This window comes from Podarcis filfolensis (assembly GCF_964270895.1).
Source record: "Podarcis filfolensis genome assembly, chromosome: Z".
In the NCBI taxonomy this organism is placed as follows: domain Eukaryota; kingdom Metazoa; phylum Chordata; class Lepidosauria; order Squamata; family Lacertidae; genus Podarcis; species Podarcis filfolensis.
In genome coordinates, this window is record NC_139617.1 from 27,212,299 (window position 1) to 27,228,801 (window position 16,503).

Consider the following 16,503-nt stretch of genomic DNA (forward strand, 5'->3'; position numbering starts at 1 on the left):
TGGGGCATGTTCTTCTTTATGCTGTGAGTCTAATTTGACCGCTGGTTATTAACTCTCACTTGCAAAATAAGAGGGCCTTGGCAACCAACTGCGTTCCCTGGCAACAGGACCCCAAAGTTTAATTAAAGTAGGCTTGGGAGTTGAAAATGCTGGTGTCGGAGCGTGTGTGTGTGTGTTTTGGGGGAGGGGGAAGGAGGAGAGTGAAGAATATTAGCAAATAAAATGGGCCTTAGGAGAGCTGGTGAGGCAGAGGGCAAAGTATAATGCCTGAATAAATAAAGCTCCTTGAAGGTAGAATGGACAGTGCTTGGGCTGCAGTCACAACGTGACTCAAGGGTGTTGTGGTCCGCCAAAGCTTATTTACTCAGATGTTAAGCCACACTGAGGTCAATGGGACATACTCCCAAGGAAGCATGCACAGAACTGTGCGAAGCTTGGGAACACCAAGGTCCGAGCTTAGTATTGCTTTTAGTGACTTCTCTGGAAGGAACAAAGGGAAAGGAAGATTAACACTTCCTCCCCACCCCAAATTAAAGCTGAATGTAGGAATATATTGAATTAAATATTTGGCAGTACTACAAAGTGATGTTTTCTTTTGTCTTATACTTTTGGTAAACTGACAAAGGTCTCATCTCCATGCACTTCACAGGGCACAGACTTTTTAATATGCAGATTGTTGTTGTTAGGAGTTTGGGTGGTCAGTCTGGATGATATCCTGGGACCCCTTCCAAATCTGCAATCCTGCATCTGTGAGAGCAGAATGTATAGTAGGAAATAATAATAATAATAATAATAATAATAATAATAATAATAATAATAATAATAAATTATTTATACCCTGCCCATCTGGCTGGGATGCCTGCCAAACCAGACAAACCAGTTCCTTTGTAATGCCTTTGGTTGGCAAGTTAAGTACCATCATTTCGCATTTCCAAATAAAGTCATAGAGACCTTTCCCAGGTGGAGAATGATAGGCCAAGGGGAGCTGGGTATGTGAGAGTTGTATGAGAGAGTTTTTGGGCTGAGGCTGGAAGATGGAAGCAGAAGTATATTTTCCCCTGAGCAAGAGCCAAGCTGACTTTGGGGCTCCACTGGAAACCTAATGCGGAAGCAAGATCTGTTCACCATCCCATGATCCCTCCTTATGTTCTGGGTCAAAAATCCAGACTCCTGGACAGCAAGCTGTTTCTCCCATAGCCACTCCTCATAGTGTCATTGAGAGTCAGTCTGCCCTGCAGCATCTCCCAGCTTCTGCCAATGTGCCCCTGATTTACACATCAGGATGGATGCCTTTCTGTTTCCCTGAAGGACCTGCTTAGCCCCTGTTAGCATTCAAGCAGCCCATACCATCTGCCACCACACTCCAGCACATTACAAAGGATTCTTGGTTGTGTTTGAAGGTGCCAACTCAGTTCATCTATTATGGTGGCAGGGCATGATTTATGCATGAGCTGAGGATATATTATAAGACACACCGAGCATTGCTTTCTGGCTTTACATAAGATGGGTAGGTTAATAATGATGGGCAACCTGTCTCTCAATAATGTTTGTCCGCCACAACCAATCTTCTCATTCAGGGTATCCAACAAAGCACAGCTTGAAATCTATTGGTACAGGCATGTGTGATCCTCAAAGTGTTTCCACTCCTTTCAAAGTCAGTTTGCATTGGCAAAGGAATTTGATGGTCAGTCTGCAACTCTGGTTCCAGCCTTTACATCTCTATCCAAGCTTCCACACTCCTGGCATTCTTGTTCCTTTTCTGAAATGGGGCTTTAAAAAATAATAAATCTAGTAAACAATAAATGAGCATCAATATTTAAATTAGAAATAATTATAATAAATGCCAGCAGGTATAGTCTGTGGATACGAAAGTAATCCATGCTGAGGAACCGGCAGTGAGACAGGACTCCTGGGTCTTTTTCTTGTTTACTGTGGTTTTCTCTGTCCCATTTGTGTAGAAAATGAAGGCAACAGTGACATGGTTAATACATGATGCTAAGTCTAACCATGGCTTAATGTTAACAAGCAAACATGCATGTTCATGGAGCAGAAATTGTGGCTGCTTCCCTCCCATTCACACTGCTTCTGCAATACCCAGAGATAAGCCATGGTTTGACTGAGCATAATGTTTGAATCTTGGCACATGGTTTGTCTTGATCCCGACATGCCACGAGCTGTACGTAAGGTTTGCTCTTGGTTTACTGCTCATGGTTTGTCTGGGGGAGACAAACGATAAACCTAGGGTCAGACACAATACTAAGGCAACTAAGCCAAACCATGACTTTGCCCCAGGTCACACAGGAACAGCAGGATCAAGGGAGGAGCAGAGCCCCCATCAGGGCTGGCCAAAGATATTTTGGCACCTGAGGCTGACTCCAAAATGGTGTCCCCTTCCCCACAAGCGATGAAGGAGCTAGGGATGATCTACAACAGGAACAAGTAGGGAAGAAAGATAAACAACAGGATCTGCTGTTCCAGTGGATTCTGCTGCCTGAGCTGGTCATCTCACGTTCCCTCATGCGTGGGCCGATCCTGGCCCCCCATGAACTCCTTTCCATTTGCTCATTTGTGCTAAGCTTTAGTTTGTTAGCATTATGGGACATTGACTATTGCTGCTGTTCTTTTTCATTTTTAAAACATTGTGCAAGGTCAGAGGAGACAATCAAAGTATGCAATTCAATTCTAGTGTGTTGTTGTTGTTGTTGTTACTTTCACCATCAACATCTATTTATCATGCATTATAAGCCTGAAATTTATCAAGTGCTGTAAACAATTTAAAAACAGTTCCTGTTACAATCTAAAAGACACTACGTGAAAGATATAACCTGCTCATGCACTAAGATCTTAGGAGGTGGCCCTACTTGTGATCCTACCCCAAGTGAAGTTCACCCTTCTTCTGGTAATGATCATGTACATGATCATTCCCAGAAGTCCTGGAAGTCTGTGAATGCGGGGAAACCCTTGGCCACCTTATTTGCTTAAAAAGATAAATGTACCTCCACAGCAACGTCTGCTGCAAGAAGATCAAAGCAGGCAAGGAAATGGCTCAGCAGAGAGGTAGACATATTCTTTGCAGATATGTAAAAAGTGTACTTGCATTTTGCAGTTGTGTGCATGAAATTAATGGGATGCAATTGCATTTTGAAGTTGGAGGTTTTAAATCCCTCTGAGATAAGGCTTGCATCTCACCTGTACATTGATGATATTTGCATTTTTCTGGGATTACCAAGTTATTTTGCCTTTTGCACAATGAGGACAGATAAAAGATGCCAGAGAGTTTTCTTTACCAATTTATTACAAAGTTATTGAATAAAATGGAAAGTGACTCTTGAATGTCTGAGAATTTAATATATGCCTCCGTCTCCATGGGAAACAGCTCTGTGTGTGCGCATGCCAAGAGTGTGTCAAGCGATTTTGTGCAGGACTGGTCACTTTTGGAGCAGGTCCTGCCCACTACAACTTTCCATCAGGGCAATGTGATCCTCAGCTCAGAAATGTTCCCTACATTTGCATTAGTACTCTCCAATTCTATGGTATCAGTACATCCTTGTATGAACATTTAGCTAAAATGCACAGTTTTACAAAGCTTTTTACAAACCTATCAGATGTTTTCTTCTTTTCATTTTTTTATATTTGCAGAATTTTTATTGCAATAAACTGCCCATTTGTGTGAGTTAGCCCATTGACAAGTCTCTTTGTACAATAATTTTTGTTTTTGTTTTTACTTAATGCCATACTTTTTATTGGAAGGAAAGCAGGTGGGGGGGGGGTAAAATCACTGCTTTTAAAAATGTGTTTTTGAATGCTGCAGCAGTATAATTTCATTAAAAGCTATATAAATATAATATCTAGCCATTTAGACCTGCTGGCAATCAGCGTTAGATCAGGCTTCCTCAACCCAACTCTGATCATCGCTGATTCTTGTCCATGATGGCAGGGGCTGCTGGGATTTGTAGTCCAACAACTTCTGAAGGGCTGGGGAAGGTTGGGGAAGCTTGCCATACATACATACATACATACATACATACATACTTACATAATTTTAATTTTATACTGCCTTTCCACAGTTTAAACCATGCTCAACATAATTACATGTAGACATAAACAATAAATAAAACATCAAAAATACACAACCAAATTGAACAATTTCCTCATAAATCAGAAGATAAAAAATAAACATACAAAAAAAATCTATGTCAATAACAGCAACAGCACACATCTTCAACAAAACCCCTTAAGCAATACCCCAGCTCAAGAGTCAATCAGCAGCCTCAGCTTTTGTAGTTGGAGTCAGTCTGGGCCCTGCCTTCCCAAGCCTGCGGGGGAAAGGCCTGCAAGGCAGGAGGTAGGTCTTCCAAGATGGTCTCCCCCATAGACAATGAAAGGTGGATGGACCAATAGTCTTGGTAGTATAGTGGTACCTCGGGTTACATACACTTCGGGTTACATACGCTTCAGGTTACAGACTCCGCTAACCCAGAAATTGTGCTTCAGGTTAAGAACTTTGCTTCAGGATGAGAACAGAAATTGTGCTCCGGCGGCGCGGCAGCAGCAGGAGGCCCCATTAGCTAAAGTGGTGCTTCAGGTTAAGTACAGTTTCAGGTTATGTACAGACCTCCGGAATGAATTAAGTACTTAATTAAGTACTTAATTAAGTACTTAATTAAGTACTTAACCCAAGGTACCACTGTATATGGGTTATTCCTATGTCCCTACTTCATGTGGTAGACTTCATTCATTCAGGGATATTTAAGCAACGGGTGGATGGTGTGGGTGGCAGAATGGTGTTGTTGTAGAATACAAAGAACATCAGAAGAGCCCTGCTGGATCAGGCCAATGGCCTATCTTGTCCAGCATCCTGTTGCCACAGTGACCAACGAGGTACCTGTGGGAAACCTGCAAACAGCAGAGGTGGATTTAGGGGAGTGCAACCGGTTCAGTCACACTGGGCATAAAGCCTCAGTGTCCCTGTGGGGGGCAATGCAACGATGAGGTACAATGGAAGGCAAGAGGTGGGACGGCATGTCAAATTTTGGTATTGCACAGGGTGCTGCTAAAAATTGAGACTCCAAGGTCTGCCACTGCAAGAAGGACCTGCAGACAAGAGCAGGACTTTCCCCTTCTGTGGTTTCCAGCAGCTAATATTCAGAAGCGCTAGTGTCTCTGACCATGCAGGCAGAGCATAGCTGTAATTGCTTGTAGTCATTGAGAACCTTATTCTCCATGAAAATGTCTAATCCTCTTTTAAAATCATTCAAGTTGGTGTCTATCAAGGCCTCCTGTGGGAGTGAGTTCCATAGTTCAACTATGTGCCACATGGAGAAGTCCTTCCTTTTATCTGTCCTGAATCTTCCAACATTCATTAGACATCCATAAGTTCTAGAGTTATGAGAGAGATTTATTATCTTGCTCTTGCTCATCTCTCTTTCTGTCCATATAGTGATCTTGCATAAATGTTATGGGGAGGAGGGAATTCCTGCCTTAAAATCCCGGCACATCAAAAAAGCGGGGGGTGGGGGAGAGATATAGAAGGGGACAGGTTGGAGGGTATTAGTGGATGGTGAGGCATTTCCTCCACTGTGGGTAGAGAAGCCCTGGTAAATGGGAAGGGTGGGAGGTGGAAAGAGGGGTGTGGGGGTGCCACAAGGCATTAAGAGGCAGTTCTTGCCATTCCACAAATGTCAGCAGAAAGCTTAACAGTGAACTGTGTGCACACAAGCAGATCTGCTGACTCTGCACACCAGGGAGATCCCCTAGCAGAAAGGCTGTGGTGTGCGGGGTGGATGGGCAGAGAGCCCTGGAGCAGCAAAGCCAAGGGGAGGGGGCATAGACAAAGAGAGAGCATTACAAAGCCGACTTGGGTCTCTGCTGTCCCCCACACCCTCACCCCTCTTTTCTGCGCGCACGGTGAGGGGAGACGGGACGTCAACACTGTTCCCTCTTTCTCCCTCCCTCCCTCCTTCCCTTGAGCATACCCAGTTTCCCAAGCACAGGTAGTGGTTGGGGGAAAGAACCCAAAGAAAGAGTTGGAAAAGGAGGGGAGGAGAGAGAGAGGAGAAGAGGGGAATCCTGCTCCTTCCTCAAATGAAGCCATAACGTCCCAGGTAGCAAAGAGGCGGCTGATCTCTGCTCCTTCCTGAGTTGCTGGGCTGGAAAAGACTGGGCAAGAGGCGAGGAGGAGGGGGTCTTTCTTTCTTTCTTTCTTTCTTTCTTTCTTTCTTTCTTTCTTTCTTTCTTTCTTTCTTTCTTTCCTTCCTTCCTTCCTTCCTTCCTTCCTTCCTTCCTTCCTTCCAGACATCGTCAGGCAGGCTTCTCCCATCCTCCCCCTTTAATAACCAAGAGGACGACATCCAAAGAGAAGATGCAGTGGCTCAGGAACGGACCTGCCATGGTGAGTTCAGGTAGCTCTCTGCCTCCCACCCCTACCGCCCCCAGCCTGCTCTTTCTGCCTGCAGTAGTTGGGTGTCCTCGTTTTCACCCCCCTTGCTTAGGAGTCTCTCTTTGCTTTGAGGATAGCTTCGATAGGTCCGTGGCCATTTTATGGATCCTCTCCTCCAAGACAACGAAGCGGAGGTGGAGGAGGAAGTGGGGGCACTAACGGAATTTGGTTTTTTGCAAGGAGGTGGAGGGGAGGAAGGTTGGGTTTCAGGAAGGATGCTTGTGTGTGGAGAGGGGATCCCCTTTCCCGGGTGCAGAGAGTTGCCGTGAGGTCTCTGCCCAAGGGAAAGAAGGCGGGGGGATGGACTTTTTGTGAGCGGCGGCGGGGGGGGGGACATTATTGTTAAAAGGATTGTGCGCAAGTGAAAGCTTTGCGATCTGTAGCAGGTTAATGGAGATTTTCTTTTTGGAATAGGAGCGTTCCTTAAGGTTTGTCTTCCAGCTTTGTGCTGGCAGAGGAATGTATTGAGGGGTTATAGAACGACAAGGCAGCTTAAAAATAGAAGCTGCCGCCGCTTCTTCTTTGTTTCCATTCCGGTGCAATTTGGTGGCGAATGACTTGGGCAAAGGGAGGAGGGGATCTTTCACTCATCCAGCTGTGAGGTCCTTCAGATTCTTAGAATGCACAGCTCCACAACGGGAGGATTTGCAAAGCAATCCTGTGCTCCCTTCTTTGAAAGGAGCAACCCTGAGCCTTATAATTAAGCATTTGCTGAGGGATGTACGTACCACATAATGCCAGGCATCCTTATTCGGAAGTAAATCCCCTTATGCTTTACTCCTGGGTTAAGTGACTCTGCATAGGATTTCGGCATTTTGGTGCCATCCTATGCACATCTACTCAGAAGTAAGTCCCATTGAGTTCACCCCAGATAAGTATTATAGGGTTCCATAAGCCTTTGTCCTTTCTTTTTATCCCCACAAAATGACCTAAGACTGAGGTGGGCATCATTTAGTGTTCAAATGAACTGTGCTTTGCCTCCCTTGAAATCAGAATGCATATGTGAACCCAGGGAAACATTTGCTTCAACAACAACATCCCTCCTTCTTCTGTGTGCATGTTTGCAGCCTTCCAGTCCTCAAAAGTGGCCCGACACAAGCGAGATGCAAAGACTGGGCTGGATCCTTTTGTCTGCCATGTGCCTCAGTCAGCTCTTGCGGATTGTGGTCCACACCACACCTCTCTATTCCCACCTTGATATATCAATATTGTTCTGTTGGGGTGACAGTGAGGCAGGAAGGTTTCCACTACCTGGTTCAAATAAGCCTCACCTGGACCCTGAAGCTTTATGGCAATAGATATCCTTCTTTGGAGCATGCAGAACTACATTATATCAGATCATTCTATGTGACCATCTGGCACACGGTTTCTCAATCTTGGGTCTCCAGCTGTTTTGTGATTACAGTTTGCATCATCCCTGACCACTGGTGCTATTAGGCAGGGGTGATGGGAGTTGCAGTCAAAAAACAGCTGGAGACCCAAGTTTGGGAAACCCTGATCTAGCACAATTGCTGTCTACTCTGACCAACCTGGAGTGGTTCTCCAGGGCTTTGGGCAGGGTCTTCCCCATTACCTACTACCTGATATGGAGGTTAGAATCATAGGATTATAGAATTGTACAGTTGGAAGGGGCCATAAAGATCATATAGTCTAACCCTCTGCCATGCAGGAATGTTTTGCCCAATGTGGGGCTCAAACCCATGACCCTGAGACCTTGATGCTCTACTGACTGAGCCGCAAACTAGATGCTGGGGTCTGAAACTGTGACCTTCTGCCTGTGAGCATGTTTATTTATTTTATTGCATTTATACCACACCCCTTTCTCCAAGGAGCTCAAGGTGGCACACATTCTCCACCTCCTCATTTGACCCCACAACAACCCTGTGAGGTAGGTTAGGCTGAGAGGCCGTGAGTGGTCCCCAAGGTCACCCAGTGAGCTTCATGGCTGAGTAGGGATTTGAAGCCTGGTCTCTCCCAGGTCTTAGTCCAACACTCTAATCTCAGTGCCACCACTGGCTCCCTTGTGCACAAACACTAGGCTATGCTTTGCTTCAGCTGTGCCACCTTCCTTGAATAGCTTGATGCAAATAGCGCTAGATAAATCTGCGATCTGAATCATGATCCTTCAGATGCATCTGGTGGCGGTGAGTGAGGGTTGCTTAACTTCCACAGTGTTCATCTCCTGCGCCCACTCTTATCCTCCCACACAATCTACCTCCTGCTTCCCCTGCCCCCCTCCCCAACGCACAGAATGTAATATTCAAGCAAAGTCCCTTGCTTGTTCCCACGCTGTGCCAGAGCTACTCAAGCTGTGCCATGCTGATTTGCCTCGTAACATTTTAGGAAGAAAAATAGTTATGGGGGAATAAAGCTATTCTGTCTTCCCTGTGGTGTGGAGAGAGGTGAGGGCAGTTGTAATTGGAAATAATGAGAGACATTCCCTACTGTTTGATGTTTTCAAAAGAGGCCTTGAAGGTATAACTGATAATTCTCTTTTCCTATATCTAAAAATAGGCTGACAGCTTAAACACCCTGATTTGTGTAAGTGTATATCTGATTCTCAAACATGTTCTGTTTGGCCAGTGCATCCTACTAATCTTTAGAAAATGGAGAAAATTTCCCTTCCTTCCTTCTTTCCTTTTGTCTAGTGGTTTTGCCTTAGTGGAAGCAGTTCCCCTTGCACAAAACAGGGAACCCAATTTTTGCCTTCCCCCCTTGCCTGCAGCACCCAGCACCCCAGAAATCCTGCTCTTGAAACACTTTTTGGAATAGCATGGGACACTGAGGTCCAGCTCTGAGGGCCTTCTGGCGGTTCCCTCACTGCGAGAAGCAAAGCTACAGGGAACCAGGCAGAGGGCCTTCTTGGCAGTGGTGGCCACCCTGTGGAACACCCTCCAATCAGATGTCAAAGAGATAAACAACTACCTGACATTTAGAAGACATCTGAAGGCAGCCCTGTTCAGGGAAGTTTTTAATGTGTGGCATTTTAATGTAATTTTAATCTTTGTTGGAAGCTGCCCAGAGTGGCTGGGGAAACCCAGCCAGATGGTCGGGGTACAATTACTATTATTATTATTATTATTATTATTATTATTATTATTATTATTTGAAAGGGTGCAGTTGGTGAGCAGTTTTGGTGCCAGAGTGGAATCACAAGCGCTAGGCTATGCTTTCCACTTGTACAAAGCCACTGTTGGATGCAACTCCTTTCATGTGCCCATTGCAAAGGCAGCAAGTAAATCAGTTCTGTAAATTGGTTAAGTTGGGGGTGAAGAATCTGAGATATGCTGTTCAACTCCAACTCTCATCGGCCTCAGCCAGTATGCCCAATGGTCAGGGAGAGGGCTGGCCCAAAACATTTTGGTACCTGAGGCAAACCACAGAACGGCACCTCCTCTCTGAAGAAGAAGGTGTGAATGAAGATTTACACTGGGAACAAGGGGGGGGGGAGTGGAGATCTAAATTAGGAACAAGGAGGGAATAAAGATCTATGTTGGGAACAAGGGGGGAGTCAAATAAACCTTACCCAATGGTTGAAGTGGGAATTAAAGGCCATTGCAAAGGGGAGGGGCACTCTAAATCACCCTGGGCAGGTGCAGACCCCAGGAGACCCCAGAGGGCAGCCCCTACTATTTCCTCCCTGGGGTGGGAGGAGACCAGTAGCACCTCCTATTCACCAAGAGGCCACTGTAGAGGCAGCTTTGGGAGGGCTGCTGGGCATAGGAGTCAGCTCCTAGGGGCTGAGGGAGCTTTGGCCTCCCCAATAAAATATTTGAAGGGGCTGCCCCCCCAAGTTGATGGGCATTGCTATTGAAATGGTGTGTATGTGCCCTATCATATGATTGATTATGAGGGCAGGACTCACCTGCCCCCACCAATATTTTATTCAAGTTGGCACCCCTGTTGCTGAGGCAGCGGCAGATCTGGCCTCCAAGGAGTGTGTTGCTGTCACCACAACAGCGGCACCAGGAGTGGGCGGTGCATTTCTTGGAAGCCTGGATCTGTTGCCCCATTGGATCCTGATGCCTGAGGCAGCTTCTCCACCTAATAATAATAATAATAATAATAATAATAAATTAAACTGATTGGGGTTTTATATATATAAGCATGTGTAGGGTTCCATGGAAAAACACCCATTTCAGTTTTTAAAAAATACCGTACATGATCTACTATATTAAATTAAAATTGCCCCATTCCTGTTTAATCTCCAACCTAGAAATGAAGATGCTCCTCTTTGCTCTCTACTTCATTGATGCACCCATCATTTATAAAATCTTAGAAGCCAAAGCATTGCACAGCACGACCAGCTTCACTTACAGGATCAATGGGGGCTGTGCCTTTTCAATGCATTATGCCTTTATTGTGGAATCAAGTCAGCACATTACTGTTTTGTTGCAGAGAAGGTGTTGCTTTGATGTATACACTGTGATGTAGCTGAAATGCAAATTGGAGTAGCACCTGGGAGGCCAGGGTTCAACTCTCCTCTTAGCTATCAAGCTCCCTGCATGACCATAGGCTAGTCACTGTCTCTCAGCCTAATCAGCCACACAGTGTTATGAGAATAAAAGTTCCTTGAGCTTTTTGGAGGAAGGATGGGATATCACCATCATCATTATCATTATCAACGACAACAGCTTCTGCACACATAGAGAGTGTTGTTAGAAATTCCATGTGTTACACACAATGGCAGTATGCCTTGGGTGGAAGATATTGAAGGGTTGAATTTCTTGTTACATTTTCACCACAGTCTTGCATGTCAATGTAGTGGACTACACTTTTGAATGCATCAGGGCAGACATCGTCTCAGAAGAGGAGGAAGAATTACCCGTTTCAGGGGGTGCCTCCAAGTTTGTATGAAAACATTATTTAATGGAGGGAGCATTTTGAATAAAAACATTTTTAGTTACTTAATAATCATGCTCAGTCAGCCAGTTGCAGCTTGAGACTTTTGCAACTGGCAGAGTGGAAGGCAGGGAAGCTGACAGGAAGTGGAGCCAGAGCCAATGGAAGGTGCAGGCAACCAATTCTAGTTTGTTCTCCATCCTACCCCTGCTGAGTTCTGCAAGGGCAATACTGAGACTACGAAGAGAAAGTTAACAAAAGAACATAAGAAGAACCCTGCTGGACCAGGCCAATGGCCTACCAAGTCCAACATCCTGTTCTCACAGTGGCCAATCAGATGCCTGTGGGAAAATTACAAGCAGGTCCTGAGCAAAAGAGCCCTCTCCCTGCTGTGGTTTCCAGCAAGTGGCATGCAGTAGCATTACTGCCTCTTACCATGGAGACACAGCATAGCCGTAATGGCTAGTAACGATTGAGAGCCTTGATAGTGATCAAGTGATGTGGCTGAGGTGCAAAACCAGTGTGGTGTAATAGTTACTTCCATAGGTAGATCCACCAAACCCTTGGTATAAGTAATAAGGCAGGAAGGTGGGGCTATCTGAGAGTAGACTGGGATTGGTGGGGCACTGCCTCATTCACCCTAATGGATCAGCCTCCACTGCAAACCAACTAAATATCATGGATGGTTGTAATTCAGCTCAGGAACAGAGTGCTCAGAGAAAATCTTAAGTATCTCCAGCTGAGAGGATCTCATGTAGGAGGTGATGGGAATGAGTCTCCTCTGCATGAGTCCCTGCAAAAATAGTCCTACAGATATTGTTGCTTCTCCAGCTTCTCCAGCTCTGGTCAATCCCAGCTAGCATGGGTCAGGAATGATGAGCTCCAACAACATCTGGAGGGTACCTGTGAAGGAGACAACGCTGAGGTAGATGAACCCATTGTGTGGATCAGTTCAAGATAGCTTCTTCAGTAACAACAGAAATAATGAATAAATTCAGTGATTTATTGATGGCTTTTGAACTTGAATTATGGAAGGAATTAACAGTCATTTATCCCAGTACGTGCTTCAAGACAAGGATCATAAGCTTGTTTATAGCACAACAGAAGAGAAGGTGCATTACCAAAAAGTGGTAGCAGAAGAAGGAGATCTAGATGACTTAAATAAGTTGCGCTGAAGGGAAATATAGACACAGATAAGATTAGCAGACAACCTGATCTTGGTAATCATTCATTCCCAACCTATATCTTCCCTGTCTATAAACTGATTTCAGATGGTGGCACACAATTGTTAATTTCTAAGCTATATTCCTTAAACAAGGGAGACTTCTAAAAATAATCCTCATCCAAATTTCTTCCTGGATTCTGGAGTTCTGAATTACCTGGTCTCTTTACCCCTCAAAGTCAAACTGATATCTGATACATTAGGAATTCTCCATTGTTTTTATCCATCCACAATAGCTTTTTAATCTGATGCTCTGCAAAGGTTGTGGATTACAACTCCCATCAGTTGGCTGTGGTGGCTAGGGTTGATGGGATTTGTAGTCCTAAACATCTGGAGAGCATCAGATTGGGAAAGACTGTTGGAGAGAGACAGTGAGAGGTATAAATAAATAGATATGGGTAATCTATGAATAACAAAATAGAGGGTTGTTTTTAAAAAAAAATGTATGTGGCAAAATGTTTTGGCTTCTGCTTTCTGCTTCTGATGAAAATGATGCTGTTTTCAAAGTGGTACTTACAGAGCTTTGAAGATTGAATGCTCAGAAGGGCATCATTCACTGAAGGCAAGTGATGCTGCTACTATGCTCCAAGCTGAAGCCGTGCAATGTTATTGTGTCCAGTGTGTACACCTTTGCTAACACTGTTGGATCTGTTGGCATCTCTATAGGAATTATTTATAAGTCTGACAGGTTGTGGTTTTCAGAACCGAAATGTTTATGAACCGGTTGCTTCACTTTGGGGGTCAAAATTGCAGATTTGTGGTTTCTAAAATGTGTGCATAGCTTGGTTGTAGTTTTACCTCCATATTAGATATGACAATCCATTTTTTTGCAAGATCTATCCATACTGGTGCTTTTGAAGGTAGCTTCACACAGTTGATACAACATTTGGAACTACAAGGATGCGATTCAGGATTGTAGATTTGGCGGCTAGCAAAATGCTATAAGAAGAGGTCATTCAGAGTTTGCTAACAAGGAGTAGCTTTCCCTGACAAATGAAAAAACAGTGCTTAGAACAATTTATAAGTTACATCAGCTCCATTTATCCAATTATCAAGTGTTCATTAAATAGCACCACTGATACACATCCTTTTCCTTGATGCCCTCCTTGCCACTGAGAACAACAAAATAGCAACTGATTTCTGAAAGAAACCCAGTAACACCCATGCCGATCTATCATGGAAATCCTGCCATCCAAAACATATAAAGAAAAACATTGCCTATAGCTTGGCTCTCAAAATGAAACACGTTTGCAACAGGAAAGATAAGTGTCACGGAAGGATCTTCCAGTATATTTCATTGCAACATCCTCAGGGTTTCCATCCTGTCTAGGGAAAACCTATTCCACCAAAATGAGGTGACAACAAATAAAGAACAGTGTATCCCTTTTGTAGTAGATTTTCACCCAGCAGTTCCTAACTATCACCTGACAACCAGAGAAAGCCATACATTGTAGCTTTATTCACGCATATGTGTGTTGGTGATATATAAAGCCGAAGCTGGGGGCGGGCGGTGGACACTGTGGCTAACTTTGTGCGCTCCGTTTCCAAAGTTAATTTTAGAAATGTTCCTGGTTCAATTGGGATTCAGGAGGTGGGAAACGCAGGCAGAGCAAAGCGACAAAACAATATGGGATCAGAATGTTAGAAATCCTTTCATCCCTTTTTTCAGGCTTGCTCAGCTCCTCTCCACTGTACTCAGTTGTTTAATGGTTGAGCACACTGATTTCCATCCATCTTTTTTTTTAAAAAAGCAGTTTAATCTACGGCTATTCATGCAGCTTCCCATGAGGGTATTTTTGCATGCGTCATTGGTACTGGGTTGCTAAAATCTTTTGAGTATCTTCTTCAACCTCATAAAATAATTCAGTTGCCAGTAAGAAGATGAAAGATAAGCATCTGATCAGCAATGCAACAAAGTAATTGTCTAGTATTGATTTCTGGAACACCCGCCCAGAACCGCTACATGATGCTGCTCCTCTCTCCTCCCCCCACCCCCCCTTCCATCTACTTTCCATCCATAACCTTTCTGTTATGTGAACACAAAAACATAAGAAGAGGCTGCTGGATCACACCATCCTTTTTTCACAGTGGCCCACCCAGATTTGTTTGTTTGTTTCATAAAATGTATACAGTATTACCACTTGATTGTAGAAAAAACCTCAAAGCAGTATACAAAAAAAACCCAAAACAAAACAAACAGACCACAACCACCCAGTGGCGTAGCGTGGGTTGTCAGCACCCGGGGCAAGGCAAGTAATTTGCGCCCCCTAACCCGTGGATTTGCGCCCCCTAACCCTAACCCCCAGATGTTACGCCCGGTGCGGCCGGCCCCCCTGCACCCCCCACGCTACGCCACTTCAACCACCCCTAATAAAATTATCACTAATTTTTTTACAGTCATGATTTAAAACATACACAAAGTTAAAACCATAAGATAACAGACTAAAATGAATTTAAACTCATACAAACTTTCTAAACACCTGAGTAGGCTTGTCTAAATAAGAATGTCTTCAGCAGGCACCAAAAATAATACAGTGATGGACACAAGTAGAACCTGAGTGCAACAACACTCTTCCTTTTTGTGACTTCCATCGTCTGGTCTTGAGAAGCATTATTGCCTGTGACAGCAAAGGGAAAACATAGCAACCAGGGCTAGCCTTATACTCTATGAATTTGTCCAGTCCTCTTTTAAAGCCAACCAAGGAGATAACAGTGAATAATCAGGCCAATGGCCCATCTAGTCTCTTATCCTGTTCTCACAGTGGCTACCCAAATGTTTGTAAACATTTGTAAACATGCAAACAGGACCTGAGCACAAGAGCACTCTCCCCACCTGTGACTCCCAGCAACTAGTATTTAGAAGCATCGCTGCCTCTGACCATGGAGGCAGAGCATCATCACTGGCTTCATCCCTTAGACTTCATCTGCAACTGATGACCCTCAGGGTCCCTTCCAACTCTACAATTTTATGATTCCTATGTTTCTTTCATAAGATGAGCAGCCTTTTAATGTTACCCTAAGAACTGCCACCTGATGGAGGCATCACTGCCAGCCTGTCCATTATCGTTTCATATATTTAAATTGGACACACTTACCACATTCCTATTCTTACATCAAGGCTCACTACCCAAGTTCCTCCCCCTCCTACCAACTGTTATCAAACCTCTACTCCACCTGCTTGCGTTTTGATAGATAGCAGTGGAGCTGTATGGGAGATTCTTCCGCTGAGTCTCCATGTGGGTGGGGGAACACAGCACCCTTCACAAACACATTCTGAGCAAGGCATTCCCAGAATGACTCAGGCCCCAGATACCTGAAAGACCACTTCCTTGTCTACAGACCTTCCTGGGTGCTAAGATCTGCTGAGGGCCCTCTTTGTAGTTCCACTGCCCTCAGAAGTTTAGACTGAAGATGGTCCAGAAGACTGCATCCTCTGTGGCAGCCCCAAAATTGTGGAACTCCCTCAGAGAGGTGCATCTGACATCTTCATTATGTGAATGCTGGAGACACACCTCTTTTCCCTGACTTTTGGTCATATTTTAGGGCAAACTTAACAACTTAAGGGCAAACTTAACAACAAGAATAACAAAAGAACAGGCAGCAATTTGTCCAGGTTCCAGAAAACAGGGGCATTTGGTGACAATAAGTCCCTGGACTACGAGTGTGGTTTGCAGAAGGCCAGATCTGCCCAGCTGATACCAGTCTTAGCTGGAGACCAGTGTGGGAGGAGTCCCAATGCATAAGTAGTTGGTAAGCCTGAGCACATTTTGGAAGCTTAGTAGAAGCTTCTTTGTGTTGCTGTTTGGCAGCTGGGAGCACTGTCTGCAGCCAAGTGTGTTCCTTTAGCTCAGGGGTAGAGAACTGCATCCAGCTGATGGGCCAGATCCTTAATTCCTCTCTCCCTCTCCCACTGACCAACTTTTTAAAAGATGCATAAATTAGTTTTACTGAGATGTTATTAACAGAACAAACTGCATTATAGTAATGCATACGTCTGGCA

The 16,503-nt window shown here is 44.5% G+C and overlaps 1 protein-coding gene across 3 annotated transcripts in view; it reads left to right on the top strand.

Annotated features, from left to right (window-relative positions):
• The window catches only part of ARHGEF9 (Cdc42 guanine nucleotide exchange factor 9), a 249,611-nt gene that overhangs the window by 100,100 nt on the left and 133,008 nt on the right, over window positions 1-16,503 (top strand). The window contains exon 1 of one of the 3 annotated variants that reach the window (XM_083595805.1): window positions 5,997-6,391. The exons of the other annotated variants lie outside the window; for them this stretch is intronic. Within the exon in view, the coding sequence (XP_083451931.1) occupies window positions 6,362-6,391 (30 nt within the window). The 5' untranslated portion in view covers window positions 5,997-6,361. Of the gene's footprint in view, window positions 1-5,996; window positions 6,392-16,503 lie in introns of those variants that run through there. 3 annotated transcript variants of the gene reach the window in all.